Source organism: Arachis duranensis, chromosome 4 (genome assembly GCF_000817695.3).
Source record: "Arachis duranensis cultivar V14167 chromosome 4, aradu.V14167.gnm2.J7QH, whole genome shotgun sequence".
Taxonomy (NCBI): Eukaryota; Viridiplantae; Streptophyta; class Magnoliopsida; order Fabales; family Fabaceae; genus Arachis; species Arachis duranensis.
Genome location: NC_029775.3, coordinates 11,887,746 through 11,915,668, shown reverse-complemented (window position 1 = coordinate 11,915,668; position 27,923 = coordinate 11,887,746). Strand labels below are relative to the sequence as shown.

At 32.5% G+C, this 27,923-nt stretch overlaps 3 protein-coding genes across 4 annotated transcripts; all 3 read right to left on the bottom strand.

Moving 5' to 3' along the window:
• Nucleotides 1-229: 229 nt before the first annotated feature.
• On the bottom strand, nucleotides 230-2,941 carry LOC107483405 (uncharacterized). 2 transcript variants are annotated; one of them, XM_016104019.3, is made up of 5 exons: nucleotides 2,842-2,941; nucleotides 2,096-2,246; nucleotides 1,605-1,800; nucleotides 974-993; nucleotides 230-620 (listed from the first exon to the last, which is right to left on the bottom strand). In XM_016104019.3, the coding sequence occupies exons 2-5, from the start codon at nucleotides 2,209-2,211 to the stop codon at nucleotides 590-592; spliced, it is 363 nt and encodes a 120-aa protein (XP_015959505.1). In that variant the 5' UTR covers nucleotides 2,212-2,246; nucleotides 2,842-2,941; the 3' UTR covers nucleotides 230-589. The 2 variants fall into 2 exon arrangements, with proteins under 2 accessions (XP_015959505.1, XP_052115840.1); XM_052259880.1 differs by lacking the exon at nucleotides 2,842-2,941 and adding an exon at nucleotides 2,720-2,839.
• Nucleotides 2,942-4,678: 1,737 nt separating this feature from the next.
• On the bottom strand, nucleotides 4,679-7,883 carry LOC107483403 (ferritin-like catalase Nec2). The gene is made up of 3 exons (XM_016104018.3): nucleotides 7,507-7,883; nucleotides 6,435-6,660; nucleotides 4,679-5,258 (listed from the first exon to the last, which is right to left on the bottom strand). Exons 1-3 carry the CDS (start codon nucleotides 7,812-7,814, stop codon nucleotides 4,884-4,886), a joined length of 909 nt encoding a protein of 302 aa, XP_015959504.1. The 5' UTR covers nucleotides 7,815-7,883; the 3' UTR covers nucleotides 4,679-4,883.
• Nucleotides 7,884-19,255: 11,372 nt separating this feature from the next.
• LOC107483369 (ferritin-like catalase Nec2) lies at nucleotides 19,256-21,027 on the bottom strand. Its single transcript, XM_016103991.3, has 3 exons — nucleotides 20,658-21,027; nucleotides 20,194-20,419; nucleotides 19,256-19,690 (listed from the first exon to the last, which is right to left on the bottom strand). The coding sequence occupies exons 1-3, from the start codon at nucleotides 20,978-20,980 to the stop codon at nucleotides 19,322-19,324; spliced, it is 918 nt and encodes a 305-aa protein (XP_015959477.2). The 5' UTR covers nucleotides 20,981-21,027; the 3' UTR covers nucleotides 19,256-19,321.
• Between the last annotated feature and the right edge of the window lie 6,896 nt (nucleotides 21,028-27,923).

Sequence of the window (27,923 nt, the reverse complement as noted above, 5' to 3'; positions counted from 1 at the left end):
ACGCTCAACCCATGAAATCTCCTTACAAAGCAAACAGAACAATCTCAACATAAAAAAATAAAACCAACCTGGCCTCGACCCAACACACATCACCTGCCATAATAAGCCATCTATCCACCATAACATGTGAGAATGCATTTATGAATAGATAATTCAGCTGAAAAACTAGTTCATAAATAAATGGGCAACATTTGGACCAAAGGAGGAGAATGTGAAAGAATCACAATAATTGCCAAATAAACAGTCTCAGCTAAATTTTCATTGAGAATTAAAGCTAAGCAAAATGATAAAATAAAATTGACAAAATTGCTTAGGGGGTCATAAAACATACTGCAAAAGCAATCTCGTATAGGCCAATTTTGACAGCGAGAAAAGATGCAACATTGTAACATCCTTGCCTCTTGAAACTCTTTCAAATAATACATCAACGGATAAATAATCTAATGAAGTGAAGCTTACAAAGTTTTAAAACGGTTACATCATTGAAGCTATCTAATAACTCCAGGGTGTAGCTGCATCCTGGCAAGCAATGGTAGCAGCAACAGAAGCCGAATTCGCCTTCAGTTTAAACACTTGTATGCTCCCTCCATCAGAATATATGAACAATGTCATATGCAAATCTTTATTTTTGTCAAAGAAGCACAGTATCATAGCAAGAACTTCAGCATAAGATATATACAAGTTAAATGTTAGGTTATATTCGAGTAGGAGGCCACTAATGTCATTGCACTACTCTAATGGCACAGCAATGGCTGCTCAAGAGCAACTGAAAATATCCATCACTTTATTTTAAACATTGGGAAGTCATTACTTGTTACTAGTACTACAGCTTGAATTAAAATAACTTACTCCATCACTCTTTGGTGGTAGACATACAAGTATTCCCATTTTTAACGGATTTTATATTGTTGAATCAAGTTAAATTTGCAGTCACACTTCACTGATATTATCATATTTCATAAGAGAAGGATACGTCCAAAACAGCACGAACGACTGCAGAAAGTTTTAAAAAGTAAGTTAGAATGCTATACGCCAAAAATATATATTCACACACACACATATATATATATAGAGAGAGAGAGAGAGCACAAACACCCACAGCATCTAAATGTAATGTATGTTGAATTGGCCAATAAGAGGTGTTAAAACTAGACAATTACATAGACCTCCTATGTAGAAAACTGCACAAGCTTTCCATTTAAAATCTCAAGTGTACTTTATTCAACATGAGTTTCACCACTATTCATAAAAATTTCCAGCTCGAGCATTAACACTCAAGAGGGGTCAACAATTTCATGTTGTACACCTTATCATTTTTGCCTCCAAAGACAACACAAAGGCCTTTCACCCATTTATGTTGGTATAGCTAATTTATTCAAATATTTCACAGGGCATCAATGGTGGGTATGCAAAATTTGGCAAACTCTACATAATTGATGTCTTGTATTCCTATCCATGATGCTAGTTACATCTTATCCTCTGTTTGTGTATGTTATTCCTATCTACCTTTCTTATCCAAACTAATTTCATCTTTTGATGTAAATAGGAAGTTCCCTATACACTAATTATTCCTAACAAAGATGCAATGAATACAAAAGACCTACCATTAGACCACCAAGAAAGCCATCAAGCAGCACTCGGTTCCAAGAGTCGAAGTAAGTGGGGATTGAAAATTTTGCTTTGGCTACAAGCCCAACTGAAGTAACTGCCATGAGAAGTAAGTAAAAGACAAATCCTTTCAAGCCTGTAAATCCTAAAATTCCAGCAACAACTCCGCCAATTATAGACAAAAATGTCCGACTGCAAAAGCGACAAACATAATAAAAACTTCGGTTGAAAACTTAGTCAATATTAAACACACAAATTTTTTCACTCTTTTCCCTTTTCCTAAGAGTGCTTTATATACGCATTTCAAGCACCCAGGTAGAACCACACATTGGAATCCATACCAAAATCACCATCCCAAATAAGCTGGTAGAGAAAGAAAAGAGTCAAACCATTCTTGCTACTTAGTAGTCAATCCCAAATATAATGCTCCTGGCTATATAAATGTATTCAAGATAGTATATTAAATCTATCTACTATAGAAACAAACCTGTAATAGATAATCTTCATGTTGTTCTGCATGTTCTCAGCATTAAAGGTCAGTAACTCATTCAATCCATTGCCTGATTTCTTCTCCTGCGAACCTGACTCGGAGTGTACAGCCATGATATCCCCCTACCTTTACTAATTTGATGATATTTCTGCAAACAGAAACAAAATCAAATTATTTTGTGTAGAAATAGCAGATGAATTTTTAAATACACATTCAGCACAATTGCACTGATGCTAATAATAAGCACATCCAAAGGGAGCATGACCAGACATGAAATGTCTTAAACTGCATAGTCACAAGTTCTCCAAAGTAGAGTACATCGTATGCCTATGAATCACTCTGAAGAAAATTAATTGAAAACATAATTTTCCGTCCAAACACCACTATGATTAAGCGTTTTGAACCAGGTAGAGGGGATTCCCTATTCAGCTACACTAGTATTTCAACACTTTAGATTCTGCAATCTACACTCTCGATATCTAATAATAAATAATAATAAAAAAAGCAATGTTCAAATTTCAGCATGATCCGTGAAAGCGTTTCAAGAGCATAAATTCCAACCAAACGGGAAAAACTTGACATAAAATCAAATGAAAATAATCTAATAGAACAGAGAATTACGAGAGAAAAGCGGTTCCGTTGCTGGAAAATCGATTCGAATAGTAGAGGCTGGCGATTCGTATTAGATTAGGCATTATTCAATTAAATTAAATCAAAGGAAATTGATGCGAAGAAGAGCTTACCTCGTTGTGAGAGAGAGAACAGTGTAAGAGCAAGTCAATACTGAAAAACTGAAGCCACTCTGCTCCCTTTCGGATCTTCCCTGTTCATCTCAATTTATTATTATAATAATAATAAATAATGGTATAAAAATAAAAATTGCGAAACTTACCAGGACCGCCTTGATAGTTGTTGCCTAATGAAGGTGGATTGGGCCGCGCAAAATGCAGTGAGAATTGGGGCTTTTGTTTCTTGGTGGGAGGCAAATTGGGTAAACGGCATAAAATTATAACTTGGCCTTTCAATTACCACGATGACCAAAAAAACTTGGACTTGGGTTAGATATGTTTCCATTCAGCCCAACTGATTTTATTGCTTAACAACGTTGGGCTTTTAGTGCTTTGTAGCCCACTTTATTTCTGGTTTGATTTTCTTCCTATTGGGCTACTGCAATATTCTTTCTTTGTCCTGCAGCACTTTATCAAGCACAATTAAAAACTAATTGAGTGTTTAACCACTAAAAATAATGTTTGTCATCATCAAATTAATTTAGTTAATTTCTTAACTCAACATTAACAATTAACTTCGTTAGTCACTTAAGTCCTTTGCTCCGTTAACTTTAACAGAGGACAAAATAGTCCGTGGTAACTCTAACAGAAGACAAAATTATCTTTGACATCCTCTGTTCGAAAATGACACTGTTCTCTCCCAGTTTTCATCACAATATCTCGCATAACACTAACAGTTTAACATTATAACTTCAAGTTACACAATGCACACTCTGCAACTTCAATGTTCACAAAAAGAAAAATCTTCAACTTGTTTTCAACCAATTCATACTCAGAAAACTAATGACTATGTCTTTCAAGTACTCAGTCTTCGATCGATGGATCCCATGAATCTAGACAACAAGTCAGATTTGTTAAGACCCATCGTCGTCGTCGCTATCTCCCTTCTCCCCTGCTTTATCATCTCCATGACTACATTATCTACCACTCCGATCACTTCATTCAGCTTCTTCTCCGAACCAATATTCAATAATCCCTTCAGTTTCCATATGAGTGGCAATGGTGACATTACTCGTTATAGTGATAGTTTGGATGTGAGGCCAAAGTTGTGTGCCAATTTGGACTCTGAGAAAGAAGAAATGAAGTACTCGGGGTCCATTTCAAATGAGAATTTGTATATGATGTCGAAGGAGAATCTTCTCATGATGTTCTAATGTCCAACAATCTATATTGCTTGTCGGGGAGAGGAGAAAGACGTGCCCTTGGAGTAGTTGTGAAACTTGGTCTTGAGAATGTGGTAGACGTTGTCGGAATTGGAGGTGATGCTGTTATCGAGGACATGGAGACGGATGCTTCTGATTGGTGAAGTGCAGAGGGGTGGATGTACCACTCACAGAGATGTTGGAAGTGTGTGGTCCATGACATGTTAAGGTAGGTGCAACACGCATGACAGTTACACCATGGCTCGATCTTGGAGATGAAGAGGAGGAAGGAAAAAGATGAAAAAGAAGACTGTGAAGGTGAAGAAGAAAGGTATGAATGTTAGGATTATGCGAGATATGATAAAAATTGGGGAAGAACAGTGTCGTTTTTGAACATGGGGTCATGGATGATTTTGTCCCCTGTTAGAATTGTCAGGGATCATTTTGTCCCCTGTTAAAGTTGTCAGGGATTATTTTATCTTCCATTAGAGTTGACGGAAACAAAAACCTAAATGACTGACAAAATTAATTGTTAGGGACCAATCAAATAATTAATTTTAGTTAAAAATTAAAATGTCTGACCCAAAATTCTTTGAGAACCAAAATGAGTAAATACTATAATATAAATTAACTGATCATTCAAAAGCTAGTGGTACAACTGATAAACTATCATTTTATTCAAGAGATTATAATAATAATAATAATTTAACATAGCATGTTTGTGATATATAGTTCCTTTTGCCTATGAGAAGCATAACATTTTTCAAGATACATATTATAATCTCACACAAAAGTAGTATGGTAACACTTACATAGAAACTACATAATCGTACATAAGCTAATAATTAATTAGTTTTAAGATTGCAAGAAAGATTTAGCAATAGCACCACTAGCTCCATTAGGAAAGAAGCCACCAGGAATATGAGCATCACCAGTTCCATAAACAATTCTCAATATTTCTTCAGGAGTCCTATCATATGAGAGTGAAGCATTGTTACCAGCAAGAACATTCCCTACAACCCTGCCTTCAGCACCCAATGCCATTGGAACAACAAGACCCTCATCTTTCACACCAGCGTTTCCTAATCTGTCTCTAAGCACTGAGATGCGATTTGTGAACTCCGCAACTGTCAATCTATAAGGCATCACACGAACTTCTAAGCGTTCGTATAGCCATGTTCGAATAACTGCATCTTGCCCAGATTCTACTCCTAGTAGACCTGCAACCAGCTGTTCATTACACAAGTAAGATTCACTTTTTGTACACTGTAACAAAACAAATTTTCTTAATAATAAATGCTTATTGATTCAAATAGATTTAATTTTTAAATAATTAGGTTCTTATCATTTAAATAAAAAGAAATTGGGTTGATGATAAAACCTGCTAGTCAAAAATAATAAATTCTGCTGGTCTTATAATATTTATTTATTTGTAATTAAATTCCTATATAAAAATTTTATAATTAGAATATAAAATGCATTTTTTTAAAAGATACATTTTTTAAATGTTTAATTATTTTGTTGGTCCTTATAGTTTTGCGAAATTTTCAATTAGGTCCTATACTTTTTTTCTTGTAATTGAATCTTTGTGCCAATTTTTTTTTAGTTGGGTCCTTACACTTTTTTTCCCTTTTATTTAGGTCCCTATACCAATTTTTTTTAGTTAGGTCCTTATAAAATTAAGCCAATCACTATTAAGAGGGACTTAATTGAAAAAAAAAATTAGTACAAGGACACAATTAAAAAAAAGTATAAGGACCTAATTAAAAATTTCATGAAACTATAGAGATCAATAGAATAATTAAACTTTTTTTAAAAAAATAAGAGTATTGCGTAATATTTCTTAAACCTTTGAATATAACAAATTATTATGCACATATAAACTTTTAAAAGTAAATTATATGTTAAAATATAAAATACACATTTAAAATAAATTAAATTATATATATATATTTTTACGTAAATACATAATAATTAATTTTATTGTATAAATAATATTTTTAATTAATTTAATATAATAGTGGGTAAGATAACAACTCATCTTTGTTCTTGAAAAAAAGTATTAATATAGTCTTTTAGAATAATAGATTTAGACACGTTGCTTTCAAATTAACCTCTATAATTAGAGTAAAAAGTTTTAATTTAAACTAACTTGTCCACATACATTTGTTATTTTAAAAAACTTACTTATACATTTTTTTAGAGATTAATTTATCTAAACTGTAAATTTTCAAGAGTTTATTTGTCAATTTTTATTTTTCATGCAGGTTATTAATTACCTTGTAAAACTAATAATATTACATACATATAATGTTTAACAAGTATTTCTTTTTCCAACGTTTTCTCATACAAAATTATAAAATAAAGCATGATTAATTAGTAGTTGAGTTTGGAGGTTTAATTTACCCTCTTAGAAGTGGTGTTTTGAAGCTGTGGATTGGTACCAACATAACCAGTAAGGCCAACATAAGGAATAACGTAAGATGCAAGCAAATAGTTGATCTCACTTGCATAGGGATCAAATGGAGGATAGAGCCTTCTCCCAAAAGCACTATCCATTATTCTCGCAAATGTTCCTAGTCTTAGATCCAATACTGGCCTTGGGAACCCTTTCACCTCTTTCTTTATGGCCCTGCAATAATCCAAAAACTAAGTATCTTTCTTAAGTTATTTACTCTTGTTATTAACACAATATTAGAATACACAAATTTAGTTGAAAAAAATAAACATGTTATTTATTAATCAGAAATGATTTTCTTTTTCCATAAAAATGATCTTTATTAATATGTTTTCAAGAAAAATAATTAAAAAATTGTATATAAAATGTAAACTAATCAATAAATTATTAATTAAAATTTAAAACCCACAGTTAATTATTTGATATAAAAAACGCTCCTTATAAAAAAGTATATCTTAATTTATATTAATAATGGTTATGAAGGCACACAACTAATAGGAATCCACAAGTGGAAAAAATTTTTAAAAAAATATTTTATTTTAGAATAGAATATAAATTCATAAAACTTATTCATGCCAACGGATATACTTCTTGTATAATGAAGATATAAACACAAGTAACATATTAAATGACCTAATAATTTTTAATAATTACGCTTTAATTTGATTTTGATGTACTAATCCAAAATGTAAAATATTTTACAAAGTCGTCTAATTACATTTGTTTTTTTGGATAACCATTTACGTGATTGATTAATATAAAAATCGTGGAAATTCACGTACAGTCGACTTCATGTGAAGTTGATACCTGAGAGTCGTTAGATAAAAATTTAGTCAAATCAGTCAAATCATCTAACGACTCTTAGATATTAACTTCATGTGAAGTCGATTCCACATGAATTTTTACCATAAAAAATAGCTATTTACACATAAAACTGTTTTATATTAAATAGCACATCAAAATTAAATTTATTATTTTCATATAAAGATATTTTGAAAAGTGAATAAATAATGAAAGAACCTCAAATGTCCAACTTCTTGATAAGCAAATTGTGAGATAAGATCCCTAACAAGAGGACTAAGAGCAGCTAATTGGGCACCAATGGGAGCAGGTCCTCCTCCTGCTAATTCAGGGGCAACCACATCCAAGCCATAACCCAATGCTCCATACAAGAAGAACTCGGCTTCCAAGTACTCCAAATTCAGAGCGAATTCAATCCGATCTGCATCTGAAGGTTCTGATGAGTTTCCTTTGGCTTCTACAGCAATCGTGAAGGGGAGCGACGCTATTATTAAAAATGAAATAATGGGAATGTGATGAACTGCCATCTCTTCTTATTTTCTGATATGCATGAATTATAATTTCACTATACCTCGCCTTTCTTTTATATTTATATATATATAATCACTCTCTTTGTAAACAAGTTCCATAAATCAATAAATTAAGGTTTGAATAAACTTTTGCTATTGTACTACTCCTTGGTCCGACCGTCATCATAAGTTTGCATATAAATGCGCATTATCTATATTATAAGTTTATAATAATAACCCCGTTAACAATAACATGTCATCTATATCTATACTTATATACTATATATTATGAGAATACAAAATAGTTTATTTGAATTCATGATCTTTTGTTCAATTATAAATCACTTAACAACTCAACTAATTTAATTTTTATTGTTTTTATATTTTTTTAATAAATAAAAGGTGAAATAATTATTTTCTAATAATTATTCTTGCTATTATCATGTCTCGTTTTGCCTGTTATATACTTATATTAGCATTTAATCGAATAAACTAACAACGAAGACTAAAATAAAGACATTTTCATTATAATATATTATAATTTTATATATTCATTCTATCTTGTACACTCTTTGACTATGGGTATAAATAATTCATCTGAAATAAAGTGGATACAAATAACTAATGCATTAATTGTGAGAATGAGCAAAGGGAACAGGGAAATGCTACATGCCAAGAGGGTGTGACTTATAGTCGTAAACTTGTTCAAAGGGATCCTAATTCCTAGCATTCTATTAGTTAAGAGAAAATTGAGATTTTATATTAAATTAAAAACGTCATTTTTTTAATTAGTAAAAATTATCTTTATAGTAAAAACTAGTAAAAATTGAGATTTTATATTAAATTAAAAAGGTCACTTAGTAAAAATTTATAAAAATGATTATTTATTTAAAATGGTAAATTATCTTTGCGTGATTAAATGAATAACAATAATTGGTTATTATTTTAATTTTGGTGGGGAACGATTTGGAAGACTAAATTAGGTTGAGTCATTGAATTATTTTTTCATCACCTGTGTGCTTGGTTAACGTTGTTGGTGCCTGTTAGAGAGTGTATTGGTTTCCTTTGGGTTATGTGGCACCGAAATGTCGGAAATGATGCATTCATGACCCAAACTAACTGGTGAGTATATTATGCATGTGTGACATGCATGCATGCATACACACTCTTTATGAGTGACTAATAGTTGTTGCAAATAGTTAATTATGATAATTGAGTTTGAGGATTAATAAATAAATAAATAAGAAGGCCAATCTGTGTAGATAACTTCGTAGAAGCTTAAAGATAGATGAATAACTATGATAAGTTAGAGAAGATTGCCAATTATTCTTACTTGGTTGCGTACAAATTAAATATTCAAATACAAAATAAACTCCATGGATATCAGCAGCGTACAAGTTACCCTGGAGGTTTATATTTAGAAATGTGTAAATTATTCTCTATCCTTTTTTTTATACTTCTTTCTTTTTTTTTATTTTATAATTTCACATTATATAAGACTTGTTTCAATTTTTTTTTCTGTCTTACTTAAATTTTACATAATATAAAATCATACTTATAAAATTAATTTAAAAATAAAAAAAAACTTATTCTCATCCATCTCTTGTCTATCCAATGACATTAAATATATCTTTTTAAATAGCTTTTTTTGGTAACATCATCGTTTCTATTCTATTGACAGCTTCAAGTAAACTTAGATAGTATTTTGATTTAAAATATTTTAATTACACATGTGTCATTTACATTATTAGAGAATAATAAAAGTCAATTTAAATCGGTTAATATCATTTATATTTATATAGAATACCTATATATTAATTGTAGAATTATATATTTTTATTATTTTGATTCTTTTAGTACTTATATATACTCTTATGTATTGTATTTTTTGTGATACACTCAATAATATACCATTTTTTTTAATTTAGTCTCTTATTTCTAACATGGTACAAGAGCATAAGTTCCTTTTTTTCTATGAAAATTAGTTCATAGTCCCTTTGTTTTTCTCTTCCAGCAGTGCTCTTTACCTTCGTTTTTTACCTTTTCCCGACTCTTTGGTTCGTCATCGCCTCCATCAGCGTGTTCGTCTCGTCGTCAATATTCCAACGCCTCCAGACTCGTCGCCTGCCACCGCCGGACACGCCTTCACGTGCCGCCTGAAAATCGATGTTCGTTTCAGGTTCTCCTCTCTCCAGACGCCATCCAGTATTGTTGGATCCACGCCCAGGATCAACGGCACCAAACGGCGCCACGTGTCGAAGTCAGCAACACCCACAGACCCGCTCTAGCCCGCATCGAACTCAACCCGACTCGCCTTTCCGACCCACATGCCACCTCCCTGTCTGCGTCAGCGTTGACGCGTCTCCCTTCTCCTATCACGCGTTGCCACGTGTTGCCCTTTTTCTGTTGACGTGGCTGACAATAGGACCCTCCCTAATATTTTTTGGTGAGTTCTTCTTTATTCTACTATCTATTTTTTTGTTTTCGGCCCCGAATTTGCAGTTTTCTCTCCTCTCTTTGATCTTTGTCTCTACTATTATGAAAAAATCAGATATTTTTGCTGCCACAGACAGAAAGGATAAATTCTGTCAAAACTGTAACCGTTCTGGGCACCTCTTCTCAAACTGTCCTTTTGTTAAATGTCGCAAATGCCAACAGAAAGGCCACATTAGTTACAATTGTCCACAACTGTTCTGCCATTACTGCCAGCTCTCGAGACATTTTTTATTGTCTGTCCTGCTCGCGTATCACGTCCTGATCACTTCAAGTATCATTCTCATCCCAACTTCTCCAACAATGTGTTTGCTTTGGCTGTTGCTGCTACTACTGAATCTACCACCTCTGCTCCTCTCAACCCGTCTTCTGTCTCTCTATATGATATTGCGTCTCTTCTTAAACATCTTCTCTCCCTTTCTGGTAATACTCATGCTACTTTTTCGACTCATCTAGGTAATTCAAAATGGTATTTTGACTCGTTACTTTAATCACGTGTCTCATTTGTGTCATTTTTCTCGTCTTTGTCTACCACTACAAATGCACCTTCTGTCAATACTGCTAATGGTTCTCTCTTGCACGCAACACACAAGGTTCTATCTCCCAGTTAACGCTTAATCTCTCTAATACTTATTATATTCCAAAATTGAACTACAATCTTATTTCTGTTGGTCAACTTGTTGATCTCAATTTTGATGTCAATTTTTCTATTTCTGGTTGTCGTGTACAGGATCGTCGGACGGGACAAATCATCGGGATTGGACGTAAAGTCAGAAGGTTGTTTGGACCCCAGAATCTTCATATTCTTCCTGTACCAAATCTCTGTGCTGCTTTTTCTCCATCTACCCTTCACCTGTGGCATCACCGTCTTGCCCACAACTCCTTAGGAAAATTGTGTCCTCTTGTGTCTCAGGGTGTTTTGGGCCAGGTTAAAAATGAGTCTTTTGATTGCATTTCTTATCAAACTACCAAACAACCTACTTTATCTTTTCACAATAATTCATCTCTTGCTTGCTCTTTTTTTCATCTTATCCATTATGATGTTTGAAGCCCCGCTCCCACCGCTTCTATCGGAGGAGCTCGATACTTTGTTGTTTTCATTGATGATTATTCATGTTTCACTTGAGTTTATTTGATGACTAATTGCCATGAGTTACCTCAGATTTATATTAACTTTGCCATTATGATTAAAAATCAATTTTCCAAGGTCATCAAGGTTTTTCGACGCGATAATGCTATGGAATACTGTGATTCCAAACTTTTAACATTTCTTGCAGAACAGGGTACTTTGTCTGAGTTTTCTTGCCCTGATATATCTCAATAAAATGGATGAGCTGAACGCAAATACCGTCACATTCTTGACTCTGTTCGTGCAATATTTTTTTTCTTCGTGTCCTGAGCCTACTTGGGGTGAAGCTGTTCTTAATGCTGCTCATGTTATCAATAGACTTCCTTCTTCTGTCCTTGGTAACATTACTCTCTTTAAGCGTCTTTATCATACCTCTCCAAATTATAGTTCTCTTCAAGTTTTTGGTTTTGTCTGTTTTGTCCTTCTTCAGCCTTATGAACATAGTAAACTTAAACCTCGGTCTCGCATGTGTTGTTTCCTTGGTTATAGAACTGAACACAAGGGTTATCGTTGTTAGGATCCTCTCTTTAGATGTATTCGTATATCTCGTCATATTGTATTTTGGGATCATCACATGTTTTCTCGGTTCTCCTCCTTTGAGTCCATTCTTCCTACTCGGTCACCTTTTTTCACTAACGCCATTGTTGATCTTTTTCTAGTGATGATTCTATAAGTTCTATCTCGAGTCAATCTCTACAACCTCCTACTCTTCTGCCTTCTCTATCTCCCAATGATTTTAGACCGGACGATGATCCTGCTCTTGCTGTCATGCCTCCTCTTTCTACTCGTTCTTCTAGGGTAAAACATTCACCTCCTCATCTTTTTTATTATCATTATTTTTCTTCTATTCTTTATCAACATGAATCTAAGCCATTCAGAGAAGCCTCCACAAATCCAAACTGACAGCAAGCAATGTAAGAAGAAATCCAAGCACTTGAAAAAGTACACACTTGGGATTTGGTTGATCCTCTTTCTGATAAGGAAGTTGTGGGTTGTAGATGAGTATACAAGATAAAGACTTGCTCTGATGGTTCTATTGACCATTATAAGGCACAATTAGTTGCTCAAGGTTGTATGTAAGAGTATGGTATTGACTATGAAGAGACTTTTGCTCCTGTTACTCGTCTCACATCTTTTCAAGCTCTCCTTGCCATTGCAGTAAAAAATTGGTCTCTCAGTCAGATGGACGTGAAGAATGCATTTCTTAATGAAGATTTGAAAAAGAAGGACTATATGAAACCACCTCCGAGTTATCCTTGTCCTTCTAGCAAAGTTTGTCTCCTTCGTAAGGCACTTTATGGTCTTAAGCAAGCTCATTGTAAATGGTTTGACAAGTTCAACACCACTATATGCAATCTCGGTTTCACTTGCAACCCTCATGAGAATGCTCTCTTTATTTGTAAAAGTGAACGTGGAGTTGTTCTTCTGCTTTTGTATGTTAATGATATGATTATTACTGGAGATGATGTTGATGGTATCTCTGATTTCAAAGCCTCCATTCACAATATTTTTGAGATGAAAGATCTTGGTTCTCTCAATTATTTTCTTAGTCTCGAGGTCATATCCACAGATAATGACATCTATCTCTGTCAAGCTAAGTATGCTTTAGATCTTCTTGCTCACGTCGGGATTACAGATAGTCGCACTGAGTCTACTCTCCTTAAGCCTAATGTTTGATTTACACCTGTGGATGGCACTGTTTTAGATAATCCTACTCTTTATCGACAGTTAATTTGAGGTCTTGTCTACTTGACTGTCACCCGACCAGATATCGCCTATCCAGTAGCCAGTTCTTGTAAGCTCCTCGTACTACTCACCATGCGACAGTTCTTTGCATTCTTCGCTACATCAAAGGTATTCTATTTCATGGCTTTTATTTTTCTGCCCATTCAATTGTATCCCTTCAGGTATACTCAGATGCTGTTTGGGTTGGTGATCTCACTAATCTTCATTCTACTACTAGTTATTATTTGTTTCTTGGAGACACTCTCATTTCTTAGTGAGTTAAGAAGCAAACGTCCACTACTTGATCAAGCACAGAAGCTGAATACCATGCTCTCACTGACACCACTACTGAGGTTGTCTCGATTCGTTGGCTTTTCACAGACTTGGGTAATCCTCAGTCATCCCTAACCGATGTTTTTTGTGACAATCGCAATGTTATTTAGATTGCGCATAATGATGTGTTTCATGAATGCACCAAACACATTGAGAGTGATCGTCACTTTGTCCAGCAACGTCTCTTTATTGATGTTGTTCGCCTTATCACTATTGGAACTCTGGATCAGACTATTGATATCATCACGAAGGCTCATCATCTTACTCGTTTCCAGACTCTAGTATCCAAACTTAAGATGGTATCCTTAGCTCCCATTTGAGTTTGAGGGGGAATGTTAGAGAATAATTAGAATCAATATAGATCAGTTACTATCATTTATATTTATATAGAATATCTGTATATTAATTGTAAGATTGTATGCTTTTATTACTTTGATTTTTCTTCCACCTATATATACCCCTATGTATTATACCTTTTGTGATACACTCAATAATATACCATTCTTTTTCTAATTAAATCTCTTGTTTTTAACATACATCACATATTTTTCACTGACAAATTTTTATTTTTGTATCTCCAAACATAATTAAATTTTAATCTTATTTCATCTGATGAACTATGTTATCTTAATTTTGATCTAAATTTTTTGTGCTTCGTCTTAGTTTGCAAAATCTTCCAAGAGGATAATTCATCGAGATTGAATGCTAGAGTAGATTGGAAGATTGTTTTAGTTCAATCACTTTGATCTCCAATTATGATATTTTTAGATCTTGCTCGTTTTAATATGATTTTTACATTTTATATTTGTGTTTAGAAGTATTTTAATTCTTTTGAGTTAAAAAATTATTTGAACAAAATTAGCAGATATTATTAGCAAGTTATATAAGAGTTATCAAAAATAAAGTAATGTGGACTAATTTTATTGTTAATTGTAATATCAGAGATAATAATATGTGGATGTTTTTTTTAATTATCTTTTTCTTATTTTAGTTCTCTGTATGTGCTAATTTAGTGTGTTGATACTACAAGAAAAAAGTTTAGTATCATCAAATTTATTGTTAAATTTAGCGTCTCGAGTTACCGATGGATTTATGGAGGATTTTGTTGTGAAATTTGTTACATCAAATTGTTACTGATGGATTCACTTATCTTATGGTAAATTCGTGGATAACATTTGGAGAAAAAGGTATGGAATAGGTGCAAATATTTTTGTTAGATTTATCATTGGATTGTTCTGACAATAACACATTTTAGTTAAACGTTGTGTTTTGGTAACATGCAGTGGGTTACCGTCGGATTTATGCGACGGTAATCAGCTCTAAAATTGAGAATATGAACCATTTCTCCCTTCATTTCGAAAACCCTCTCTCTCTTTCTCTCTCTCAAACCCTCTTCTCTATTTCTCTCTCTACACGCGACTCAGCTCTGCCATTGCCAGCCCTGCTATCTTGTCGCTTCTCTGTTTCTCTCTCTACCCAGCCCTTCGCCGTCGCTCCAGCATCGCCATCGCTCCAGATTCAGGTACATCCTCACTTTCCATCTCCACGACATCTATTTTAAAATTAGAAACATAATTTTTTTAATGTTAATGTGTTACCTGTTAGTTTATTATTCTATTAATGTTAGGAATTTGATTAGTGAGGATTATGGCTGTAGAATAATTCTGAGTTAATTTGAGTGTTATACATTTTTATCTAGGAATCAGGATGTTTGAGAATGTTGGTTCAAGAATCATACTTGGTGTGTATGTTTGTGTGTGTTAATTGTTATATTAGAATATCAGAACATATAGTGCTTAATTATAATTTATGATTTAGATTCATGTTAGTTTTAGGGTTAAGTTAATTTAGAATTTGTACCTTGGTTATCATATAATAATTTAGGATTTATTCTTACTTGTTTGATTATTATTTGTGTTTTGTTTTTACTTGTTTTTGTTAGATTGGAAAATCATGAGTTATGAGAAATTTTTTTTTGATTTAATTTTTGACATAAATTTCATTAATTTGAATAATTATTTTATTTGGTTGGTGGATTAGGATTTCATTCCTTATATGTTTGTTTGGATGGAACCCCTTGAAGAGTAGTGGAGAAATCTGAATTTTATGAGAGATTCTGTCGAAATTTTAATAAGATTTTGAGTGAAATTAAAAAAAATTAAAATTATATTTTCGAAAGTCTTAGAGATATGTTTAGGGTTGATAGATATTATGTCAATTATGACATGAATTGGTTCCTCCTTAAAATTCTTATTTTAAGTGTTTTGGGTTATGTCCATGTATAATTTTTTATCTTGAGTTTCTTCATATGATTGTATCATTGCAATATAATCTTGAATACTGAATTATTCGCACTAATTAACTTTGACTTCTTAATTTATAATTAAAATAATTATTTGTTATTCATACATTTTCTCATGTTTGTTATAATTATTTGTTATTTCTTGAATTTTTCTTATGTTATTATTTATTGGGGTTTGTTATTAATATGTTTACTGAGTTGGTGAATTTAATTGTGTTAGTAATATATTTTTTTTGCAGACATGATGATAGATAGTAGAGGTAGACCTAGTGGGTATTGTGGTCATGGTAAAGGAGAGTTTCTACCGAATTCTCTGTGACTATTCAGTCTTCGCCCTCTACCCTGACTATCATGTCGACCCCTGCAACGTAACAGGCGAGTCCAGCGGACCAACAGTTCATTTGGCTGAGCACTTGGCCCGATGGCATACAGGCGTGAGTACATACAATTTTTTAAGGTTAAGTTTGTTAATCTTAAGTTTATGCATTTTTATATGTTTGTTAATGTTAGGTTTTTTCTTTGATAGGTTTGCACAAAAAAATAATGCTGCATAGAGGAAATTTCTGAGGTCATTAAGTCGATGTACGACCACTCGTGGCTGACCTACACGCAGATCACGGCTAAGACCAAAGATCGATGGTTTTAGAAGTGGGCGGTAAGAACCCAATAATATTGAATTAATTAACTATATTTGAACTATATTTTATTCCGACTAACTTATATTGTTGAATCACTTTGTGCAGTTGAAATTTATATGGGGTGCGGAACATAATCTCATGATCAGGAAGATCTACGACCACCGGACAGCTAAACGACTTCAGCAGATGATGAGCGACGTTTGTAAGGGGCGCGACCACCTAACGTCATGGATCCGTCCAACCATCAAAAAGAAACTGGAAGCCTATTTTAACAATGATGAGGGGTTCAAGCATCAACGTCTGACAAACGTCAATAACAGATCAGAGCTTTGCCCAAGTCCTCGAAGTATATAAGTATATGGGTGAGTCGGCGACCTTCATGAAGACGAAGAGCAGACTGGTAAGAATTTTGTCATTGTGTAACTTTATAGTAGTTACTTGAATTAGTTAGTTAATTTGTTCATTTATTTTATTGGTTGATATATTAATTTGTAGTCTAAGATGTTGGACCGTGAGGCGACACTAGCGAAGACTTTCAAGTATACACATACTTTGAAGCCCAATAAGGAGAGATTTGCTGAGGAGCGATCTGCGACCCATTATGTGAGTTTAAATTAATTTTGTTTCAAATTTATTTGGTTTAAAGTCAATTAACTGTTATCCTAATCACAACGTGTGTGATATAGGAGGATTATACATAGAGGTTGGAGATCGCGATCCAGCAATCTTAGCCGCCTAATGGAAACGACGAAGCCGGCTCCGAGACCTCAGCGGTAGATCCTGATAGGATTTGGTGCGAGACCATCTTTGAACTCCACAAGAATCGCCGCTTCAGGTTGGGGTCATTCTTCGTCAGTGGCCACTCCTTCATGTTGGCAGATTCCTTTGCCTCTACCTCTATCACCAGCCTTGCCAATTGCTAGGAAGTTGTCGATTTGAGGGAGGAGGTACAGAAGCTAACACAGGAGTTACACCAGCAAGCGGAGTAGTCTAAGTAGATGTACAACGACCTTCTTAGGACGCGTGAGAGGAGATGTTGCCATAAGTTCGAATCTGATGGAGAAGTTGGAGCAACTCGATCAGTTGCGAGAGCAAATGGAGGCGTACAATCAGTAAATACATGCTAGAGGCAGCGACAATATTATTGGTGGGACATCAACATTAGTACCTATTCTACCACCTCAACAAAGAGACCACGACGATGACGACGATAATTACTGAAATTTATAGGAATTAAAATTTTATTTTTTTTATTTGTCTACTTTATTGTATTCTATTTCTGTGACATTTTATTGACTATTTATTTTTATAAAATAATTTGTTTATTTTTGCTAATCATTAGAGATTAGAGGTCATACCTGTACTTATTTTCTTATGTGATTGTAAGGTTATGCATGGTTTAAATTTAATTTATCTAGGAAAACGAGTTATTCTTTTTCATGAGTTTATCTTTTTATGATATGCATGATCATGATGAGTTTCAGTTCCCTTTGCCTTACACGGTTATATCTATATGTATAGTTAATATTCTAACATCTTATTTTAAGAGGAGAATAATAGTTATAATATAGCCATTCAAATCATAAATGTGAGTTATTAGATTTTATATTAATTGTGAGGAGGAATTATTATTATTTTTGTAATATTTTTTTTGAAATCTCCTTAAAATATGAGATAATCATCGAAACTGATTTCTTAAGATTTTAGATACTACTCTTGAATCTAATTGTTGATATTGGACCTAAAAAAGTAGTTTAGAAAAATTTGATTATAATAAATTCATAATAAACAAGTGAGCAAGTGTCATTACATATATAAGTAAATAAATACTACTTATTTTATTAAGTGTGATATTAATAAGTAAACTATATAATTTTTTTAGAATAAATAATTATTTTTAATTATGAAGAATTCGGACATTAAAAATATTAACCATAAAAAATTGAAACTAAAATTATACATAAAATAAATTTTATTCGATAAAAATAATCAATTGTTAAATTATTGTTAATAATTTTATAAATACTTCTCTCCTTTCCTTTTTTTTTTCATTTTCCTTCTATAACCACTACTACCTTTGCTGTAGAATCTACCATTCCACCAAATTTATTCCTCCATTTCTACTTCTCCGAGACAGTTGCATCTTACCGCAACTATGATGATAATATTTATCCAATAGTCTATTTTCAGATATTGAATTTGACATCGATGTTTAAACTACAAAATTCTTTCTTTCTCCATTCTCATCCTAAATCAAAACAAAAAGATAGAAGTATATTTAAAATTTTTTTTTAATTTAACAACCCATAATTTAAAATTTATTGTCGACGGCTGCAATAACGGTGTCAATAACAATAGAAGAATCCCTTCTCTCTCTCTTTCTGCTTCGCAACTTACCTCTTTCTCTTTTCATTTTTAATTTATTTTTAATTTTTGCGAGCTGTCATGTTCTTCTTTATGTGGTCGAAGGCGGGAATAGTGTTGTCACCGACATCAATGTTATCGGAGAAGATTGAGACAGAAGTAAGATCGTAGGATAATGAGATGTGTTTGTTAGGGTTTGTGGTGGTTAGCCAATCGCAAATTTTGAGTTGAGTGTGAAAAAAGCAATAAGGTTGAGGTACGAGAGTATGCAGGACGTGACGGTGAAGTTAGGGCGATGGATTAGTTCCTAAAGCTCCAATTATAAATCTAATTTTTCATAATTTTGTCATTGTTTGAATTTTTTATGATAAAAAATGACTATTTATTTTTAAATGATAAATTAAATACAATAACAAATGCCAAAAAATTTATTCAATATATGTTTTATTTATAACACAAGACTCTACATATATTTGTTAAATAATTTTTTTGCCTCAAAAGGCATATCGACATATATAGCTTTAGTGAGCTAATTGTGCAATTACAAGAAAGATTTGGCTATGGTACCACGACCTCCCTGAGGGTAGAATCCACCAGGAGTACGTTCATTACTTGTTCCATACACGATCCTCAGTATTTCTTGTGGAGATCTAGCATATGAATATGAAAAAATGTTACCAGCAAGAATATTTCCTGTGACATTACCCTCAGCACCAAGTTCTTTAGGTACCACAAGACCTTCATCTTTAATACCTCCCTTCCCTAAAGTGTTCCTGAGCTGTGAGATATGATTTGTGAACTCTGCCACATTCCATTTATATGGCTTTACTATCTCATCTTTGCGTTCGTATAGTAATGCTCGAATAACTGCATCTTGGCCAGATTCCACACCCAATAGTCCTGCAATAAGCTATACATACAACATAACTCAATGTTAACCATGGTCTCAGAAACCAAACCAAATCGGCCAGTTAATTGAAAATTAATTATTAGACCGGTTCAATTCAAGTTAAAAATCATTTGGCAACGAACCAATAAAAAATAAAAAAATTAAAAAACTAATAATTGATCGAATTTGGTGAATTTTTTAATAGTTAATCAATTTAAAATAATAAATCACAAAAAATTAAGTTTTTTTAAAAAATATATATTTTATATATAAATATATTATTTTATTATATCTGATTTAATTTCAGTTAAATTTTAATTAGATTATTGAACTATTAAACTTCTAATTTTATCAATTCAGTTTTAGAATCTGGTTAATACTAATTTTGGGTATTAGTATTAGTTTTTTTTTCTTTTTTCAACATGTAATGTCCATCTAAATACTACCATTCCTTTTACCCAATTCATTTGTATAACTAAGTTTAGTAATATAATAATAAAATTTAATTAGAGATTTTATATTACCCCTTTTGCAAGTGGACTTTTGAGGAGTGGGTTGGCACCAACATAGCCATTGAGGCCAACATAAGGAATGGCATACGATGCAATCAAATAGTTTATATCATTTGAATAGGGATCGAATGAAGGATAGAGCTTTTTCCCAAAAGCACTATCTATTATTTGGCCAAATGTTTCTGAGCTTAGATTCAGTAATGGTCTTGGAAATCCTTTTACGGTGTTCTTTATTGCCCTGCAAATCAAAGTTATTAGTTCTACCATAATTTATTTACTCAAATATTTCATAAGGTGAAAACTTAAGTACAAGAAATCTCATGTAAAATTAATAGTTAAGAGCTATTAGATGATAATTCAGTCAAACTGTCAATTCATTTAATGACTCTTATCTATCAACTTAACATGAAATTAATTGTAATTGAGTTTTTATCATTTCATAAACGTATGCTAGATAGATAGATAAGAATAATAACCTCAAATGTCCAACTTCTTGGAGAGCAAACTGTAAAGTAACATCCTTGATAAGAGGACTAAGATATGCAATTTTACCACCAAAAGGAGAAGGTCCTCCTTGTGTTAATTTAGGGGCAAACTTATCTAAACCATAACCCAAAGCTCCATACAAGAAGAATTCAGCTTCTAAGTACTCCAAATTCAGAGCAAATTCAATCAAATCAACATCAGATTTTGGAATAGTACGAAATGATTTTACAGGAACTACATTATGAGAATAAGAAAGGAGAACTAGTAGAAACACAACAAAGGAATTCATGAAATTGAAAATATGATGGATCATTTTTCTTTTCTTTTTATTGGGATTTCCTTTTTCTTTTTTTCTCTAGATAATGATGATGTGACATATGGGTTGGTTCACATGTGTACCTATATATAATATTGAAACGGAAATTAGAAAATTACAAATAACTCCTCTAGAAGAACAAATCGTACTCCTTGCATTTTGAAAACGTGCTCCTTTCATTAATAAATGACAGTTTTTTCTTTTGTATTTATTAAAAAATTAATGTATTTAGATCTTGTGTTTAAATACATTAGTTACGTTTTCAAATGAAAGTGTCATTTATTATAAAATAAATAAAATATTTTTTTTAAAAATCTGTATTGAATATTATTCTTATATTTTTTAATTTTGATACCAAAAAGATCGTTTTATTTTAGAAAAAAAAATAACAAAAAATATTTGGTATTTTATACTATTTAACAACTTTATCATTGTAATTATTAACATTATTACTGTTATTATCATCTTCGATACAGTGAAAGCGGATAGAATTTGAGTCCAAGACATGGTGATGTGTCCATGTATAATTTTTTTTTTGACATTAAAAGAAACTAATTTTTTTTTTGAAAACATCAAAAGAAGCTAATATTGGTAATGAAATATGTAAATATTCAACAAAATTTGTCGATCAAAAAGGAAAAAATCAACAATGATATTTAATTTATCATTCTATTAAATTTTATATCTTTATTTGCTTGATTTGGAGAATATGCTTCAAAGTCGTATATTTTTATCCTTGAAGGAAAAAAACAATAATAAGATTTAATTTATCATTCTATTAAATTTTATATCATTATTGCTCGATTTGGAGAATATGCTTTAAAGTCGGATAAATTATATTTTTTATTTTTAAAATTTTAAAATATATTTAATATTTAATTTATTTTAATTTTATTTTTAAATATATTGCAATTATACTTTGAAGGTTAACACCCTTAATAATGGCATTGTCACGTTATATATTATCCAGCCTAAGAATATAATTAGCATATGTATGTGTGACACATTTTTATTTTTAATATTGGATTAATAACGGTGTTTTTATGAATTGTATACTGTTATGGCATTTTTTTAAGATGTAGGATAATTTAATTTAGGGAGTAAAAATCGGATTGTCTAATTTTTAAAAGTTACAGAAATCGAACCCTCTGATTTATATTTAAAAAATTAAAAAAATTAAAAGAATTATTTATAACCTAGTAACCTAATATGCTAAGGGGCATATATATAGTGTGTGATTAATTTACTTTAAATTAGGAATACAAATATTTAATTAATGCTAAATTAATTTAATTGTCTAATTTTAGAACAAATCATTCTAATTATATGCGATTGATTTATAATATTAAAAATTTACTATAGAGCTTTTAATTAACAAATTTTTTATTTATATATACGCATATATTAATTGTATAATTAATAGCTTTTATATTCTTAGGATATATTATTTTGTTTAAATAATTTTAAATATTTTTTATTTATACATACATACATATATATTAATTGTACTTAAATATATCACTACAAGAAAAACGTCAAGTACCGTCGGATTTAGTGTTGCTGAGTAGCGGCATCTTTATCGGCAAATTTACTAGCAGTTTAGGCGTAAAATCCAGTGTCAAAATATTATCAGTGGATTTTCGTTTCCGACGGTAAATTTGTCGATAATAATTGGAAAAAAAACGGGAAAAATATACGTGAAATTTAGGGTCGGATTTATCGTCGAAAAATTCTTATAGTAAACCCACTTAGTGAAACGCTGTATTTTTCGCAACATGTTACCGTTGGATTTATCCGCTGGTAATTGTGCCCTAAATTCAAACAGCGATCATCTTTCCTCTCATTTGAATCTCTTTCTCTCTCTCTCTAACCCTCTTGCCTCCCACTCTCTCTCCCCTCTCATCTCTCCGGCAGGCCCCTCCTCTTTGGAATCCCCCTCCGATGCCGACCAGCAGCCTCGTCTTCGTCGGCATTGTTCGTCACCACTGCTACTGCCAGATTCTGCCGTTGCTGCTGCCCCCCTCTTCTTCTCTGCGCTAGTGCTCAGGTAATGCTTCTGAACTTCCCTTTTGTGTTCGTTATTTTGGTTCTGATTTGTAGTGATTTGTTATTATAATTTTAGTTCTGATTTGTTATCATAATTTTCTATTCGTTATTTGATTCTGATTTGTTATTATAAGTTATTATAATTTTCTGATTTATTATTATAATTTTGTGTTCGTTATTTTGGTTCTGATTTGTTATTATAATTGTGTTCGTTATTTGATTCCAATTTGTTATTATAAGTTTAGTTCTGATTTGTTATTATAATTTTGTGTTCGTTATTTGATTCTGATTTGTTATGATCCTAATTAAAACATGTTTTGAGGTGTTTTTGATTAAGTCATTGGTTTGATTATGAAAAAATTAAAACACCATAGTTAGGAACTCAACTAATTAGTTAACTGATTAGGTTGTTTTGGATATGTTGTGGTTGTTTGTAAATTTTAATTCATGATTATGAACTATAAAGATGGATATATATCCAATTTTAGGGGATATTATATTAAAAAAAATTCCACATAATATAAATGTAAATAGAATTTGTGTTGTATTTGTTGATTAATGTGATTCAAAGTGTCTATAGATTTTATATTTGATATAAATGTATGTGTTTGTGACTAGTGTTAATTGATATTCTCTTTGTAGACATGATGAGAGGTAGAGATGTCACGGATCGATCATGTGGACATGGTAGAGCTAGGGAGGGGTTCTATTGGAATGCCTTGGACTTCTCAGTTGTCCCCTTCTATGCCGACTACCCCTGTGATGTCATAGGCAATGGGTGCATAGGACCAGCCGTTCATCATGATCCCTATCCCTAACTACATGTCTCTTACTGCTGTACCACCCTTGTAGCCAGGAAGTTGTCCATCTGTTTGGTCAGATTGGGCTCCTCCACCACCTCCATCCGCTTAGTAGCGCACTACCTCAACAACAACGCCTCCAGCGACAGACAATACACCACTGGAATCCTCTCACAGATCACAGCCAAATACCCTTCCACCACTTCTCATTGTACGGATGCAGATTTGGCTTGATAGGACTTCAGCGTTAGTACTATTTTAAATCTTTTATATGCAAACAATTTTAGTTATCTAGTTTAATTTAGTGACACTCAATTTTACTAGTTTTAGTGGACTTAGGTAGTTAAGATAGGTTCGATTCAGTTTAGTAGGTTTGAACTACAATTTTGTGTTTGATAATTCTTGATTGTTGATAGATGTTACTGTTTAAGTGAACGGTTGATGATTGTAGTGGTTGGCACATTCTAACTATAGATGAAACTCTGCCGAAATTTCTAAAAAGTTCTAAATATAATTTAATTTTATAGATTACTTCGAAGTTATACATGTACTAAACCTACGTTATAGATGTGCCATACCTAAGTTTTCCATTGATAGGCTTGCGCCAAATACTAATGCATGTACATATGAGTGTAATAATGTGATCAAGCTAATGTACAACCACCAATGGCCGAGCTACAAGAAGATCCCAGCTGAGACTAGAGAGCAATGGTTTCAGAAGTGGGTGGTAAGAAGTCAACATATTCAAACTTTAGTGTTAGTTTATATATTTTATTTTGTTTAGTTATGTATTTAATTTTGATTAACTCGTGCTAAATATTCTTTCTACAGGAGAAATTTATATAGGACAAGATGATCATATGCACGTTAATGGCAGTGGCACTGCTCTTGGTGGCAGTGGCGCTGCTGGAGGAGCATAGACATCACTGCCTAGGTCACCGCCTCAATAGCAAGACCAGCGGGATGACGATGATGATGATGACTTTTAGTGACTAGGGTTTTTCATTGATGGCGTTCTTACTCCCTCTCCCTCATACTCTGCTCCTGGCTCACTGCTCAGAGTATCATACCGAAAGTAATGGTTTTTTTTTGCTTTTTTTTTTTGTTCATTTGTTGTTTAGATTCAGAGACATTCTTTCTCTCTTTTGCTTGGTTAGATCAGTAAGATTTAGTTTATTCATTCATGATCTTGCTTAATTATTTTTTATGCATAATCACTTAGTTGGACGTTTGGTTAAATTGGAGATAATTATGCAGAATAATGACTGAATGGAGGTTGCAGATCTTGTTTTAGTTGGTGGTTGTTTTAATTAGTAGATTGCAGTTCTAGTTCTTATATCATTGTTGGATTGATGTATTAACTTGTTTTGTTATGTTTTTTTTATCTTTCTAACCTGTTACTTTAATAAATTGTTGTTCTAGAGATATTCTTAATCTTGTAAATTGTGATTGTTAGGTTGTTGTGCTATTTTTGACATTTTAATAACTTGTTAATTTGATAAATTGTACTTGTTGTGGTTCATTATTTTTTATCTTAATCTTATTATTGTTATTTTGATGTTAGTTTATGTTATTGATCTTAATTCATTATTTTTGTCATTGGGTTACTGTTAACTAAATTTTGTTATTGGCTAGATGATAGTATCAATTTGGTTAAATTGAAAATAATTGTGCAGAACAATGATTGAGTCGAGGTTGCAGATCTTGTTTTAGTTAGTGGTTGTTTTAATTAGTAGGTTGCAGTTTTAGTTCTTATTCTATTGTTGTATTGATGTATTAACTTATTTTGTTAACTTGTTTTGTTACGTTCTTGATCTTTCTAACTTGTTACTTTGATAAATTATTGTTCTTGGGCTGTCCTTGATCTTGTAAATTATGATTGTTAGATTCAAGGTTGCGAAAACCGGATCAGTCATTGAACCGGTCGAGTGACTGATTCAATAGTTCAATGGTTCAATCGGGGTTGAACCAATTTAATTAAATATAGAATAAAATTATAAAAAATTCAATACATAATTTAAAAAATTTAAATTCAATAATTTCTAAACCAATAAAATTCAAAATTTAACAATTTTACAAAATAAATTATCCATAATTTATCATAAACAATTTCAAATATCAAAGTTTATAACTAAAGAAAATCAAAATTTTCTTTTTTTTTTATTTTATAGTTTTTCGTATACCCTTTCCCCTAACACATTTTTTTAATTTTATAATTTTTTTTATTTTAGGGATAGTTTAGGAATAAATTAAAAAATTTTATTAGAAAGGATGGTTTTAAATTCAAATACGACTTTAAGGATGATTTCAAATCAAAATATACATCAAGGACGAGTTCGATTCCGACCCTCAATGTGAGGGACCAAAACAATACTTATCCCTAATAAGAATTTTACACGATCTGGTTTAAATAATTGAGATTTGGAATTTAAAACTTATATTTTTTTATGAACAAAGAAAATTAAGCATATTATCTCGTATTTTAAATTAGACTATTTATTTAGAAATGATTTGAAATTTTAATGAATAAACGATATTTTTATATATGATTATTGTTTGATTAAATTGGTTTTCAATTACTAAACTATCCTTAGTACAAAATTACCCTAACACTAAATCCCCAAATCAACCGACACTAACCCTAATTTCAAACACCCACAGCCTCCTATGTTTTCATCAGCGCCGCCACTCATTTTCTTTCTCCCCTCTTCATTGAGTTCACATACATCACCGAGAGAGAGAAAGAGATCCGAGAAGAAGAAAGAGAGCACTGACAGGAGAGGAAGACCGCGTAGCTCGCCACTGCCTCGTCACGGCCGCTGTCCCTGCATCGTCGCGTCGCGAGTAGAGAGGAAGAGAGGAGATCTGAGAGGAGAGGAGAAGCTGTGCCACATCTTCGTGCTAGTCACCGTCGCTGTCGGTGATGAAGCTCGCCATTGCACCTGCTACTGTTTGCACCGCCGTCGTCACCGAAGGGAGCCAGCGTCACCGTCGTCCATGGATGAGGAAGAGGAGAGAGTCCATGGGGAGAGAGAGTTGTTCGCATTCTGCCGCCGCTGTTGGAAGGATGGCCGCCTCCGCAGATCTGCCCGCCGCCATTTATGCTTTCTGCGGCCGCCAGAGCTCCACGCCACTGCCACTTCCACCAGAAACTGCTACTGAGGCCTAAGTCTATTTGGTAAGCTCTAATCTTGCCTCAGATCTTCTTTTCTGTTAATTTGGTTCTTCCGTGAGTTGTTACTGAGGTTATTCACGTCAGGTTATATAATCACCGCTGCTGTTTGTGTGGCAACGTTGTTGTGTTTATAGCTGCCATCACAATCACCGCCCGAAGGCCATGGAATTTCTATTGTCTTAACCCAATTCAAGTTCAGTGTCACTACCCTGGTTTAACCTTTTTCCCTAGTTCTGTTTCACTTTTACATGCTAACCTGCCTTGGTTTCATTTATCTGTTTGTTCTGGTTTTAATTCCATTTTAGTTTTGGCGTTGTCTTGAACTTTCAGTGTTGTTCCTACATTTGATTTCATCAAATTCGAATCCTGGTGAAACCATTGGCATTACCATAGAAAAATTGACGCTACTGTAAATTAGGAAAAAAAGGGGATTGTCGCGTTTAAATTCCACGATTTTGGCTAATCGAGGTAGGAATTTTTTTTAAAATCTATTTTACATTACAGAGTTGTTATAAATAGATATTAATATGAGAAACATATGTCTGTGTTTATGATTGTCTTATAAATGTGGTTCTTTGCTGGGGAATACTGATTGCTTGATTGCTTGAGTAGTTTGTGATTGTTGAAAAGGAATTAGTTTGAAAGGTTAATTAGTTGATTATTATGAAAAATGGCTTTCTTGGTTTTGAAGCTATTTTTGATAATGTAAACGAATCCGCTTTGGAAATGATTTGGATTATGAAATTGAATTAATTTTGAAAATAGTTTAATTTTGAGTTAGTCTGACTTTATAAATGATTTTATAAATGATTTAGTATTTGAGCTGGTTTGATTTTAAAAAGAGATTTATTATTGGAACTGATTTGCTTTGAAAACAATTTGATATTGGAACTGTTTGGATTTTGGAAGTGAATGAGAA

What these genes read in the sequence shown, in the direction of transcription:
- LOC107483405 (XM_016104019.3), bottom strand. Translation starts at nt 2,211, where the DNA reads ATGGCTGTACACTCCGAGTCAGGTTCGCAGGAGAAGAAATCAGGCAAT. An exon ending in GCTTTCTTGGTGGTCTAATG is followed by an intron (nt 994 to 1,604) that starts GTAGGTCTTTTG and finishes AACTTTCTGCAG; the next exon opens with TCGTTCGTGCTGTTTTGGAC. An exon ending in TCGTTCGTGCTGTTTTGGAC is followed by an intron (nt 621 to 973) that starts GTATCCTTCTCT and finishes ACAAAAATAAAG; the next exon opens with ATTTGCATATGACATTGTTC.
- LOC107483403 (XM_016104018.3), bottom strand. Translation starts at nt 7,814, where the DNA reads ATGGCAGTTCATCACATTCCCATTATTTCATTTTTAATAATAGCGTCG. An exon ending in CAAGAAGTTGGACATTTGAG is followed by an intron (nt 6,661 to 7,506) that starts GTTCTTTCATTA and finishes GGATTATTGCAG; the next exon opens with GGCCATAAAGAAAGAGGTGA. An exon ending in AAAACACCACTTCTAAGAGG is followed by an intron (nt 5,259 to 6,434) that starts GTAAATTAAACC and finishes TGTAATGAACAG; the next exon opens with CTGGTTGCAGGTCTACTAGG.
- LOC107483369 (XM_016103991.3), bottom strand. Translation starts at nt 20,980, where the DNA reads ATGATCCATCATATTTTCAATTTCATGAATTCCTTTGTTGTGTTTCTA. An exon ending in CAAGAAGTTGGACATTTGAG is followed by an intron (nt 20,420 to 20,657) that starts GTTATTATTCTT and finishes TTTGATTTGCAG; the next exon opens with GGCAATAAAGAACACCGTAA. An exon ending in AAAGTCCACTTGCAAAAGGG is followed by an intron (nt 19,691 to 20,193) that starts GTAATATAAAAT and finishes TTGTATGTATAG; the next exon opens with CTTATTGCAGGACTATTGGG.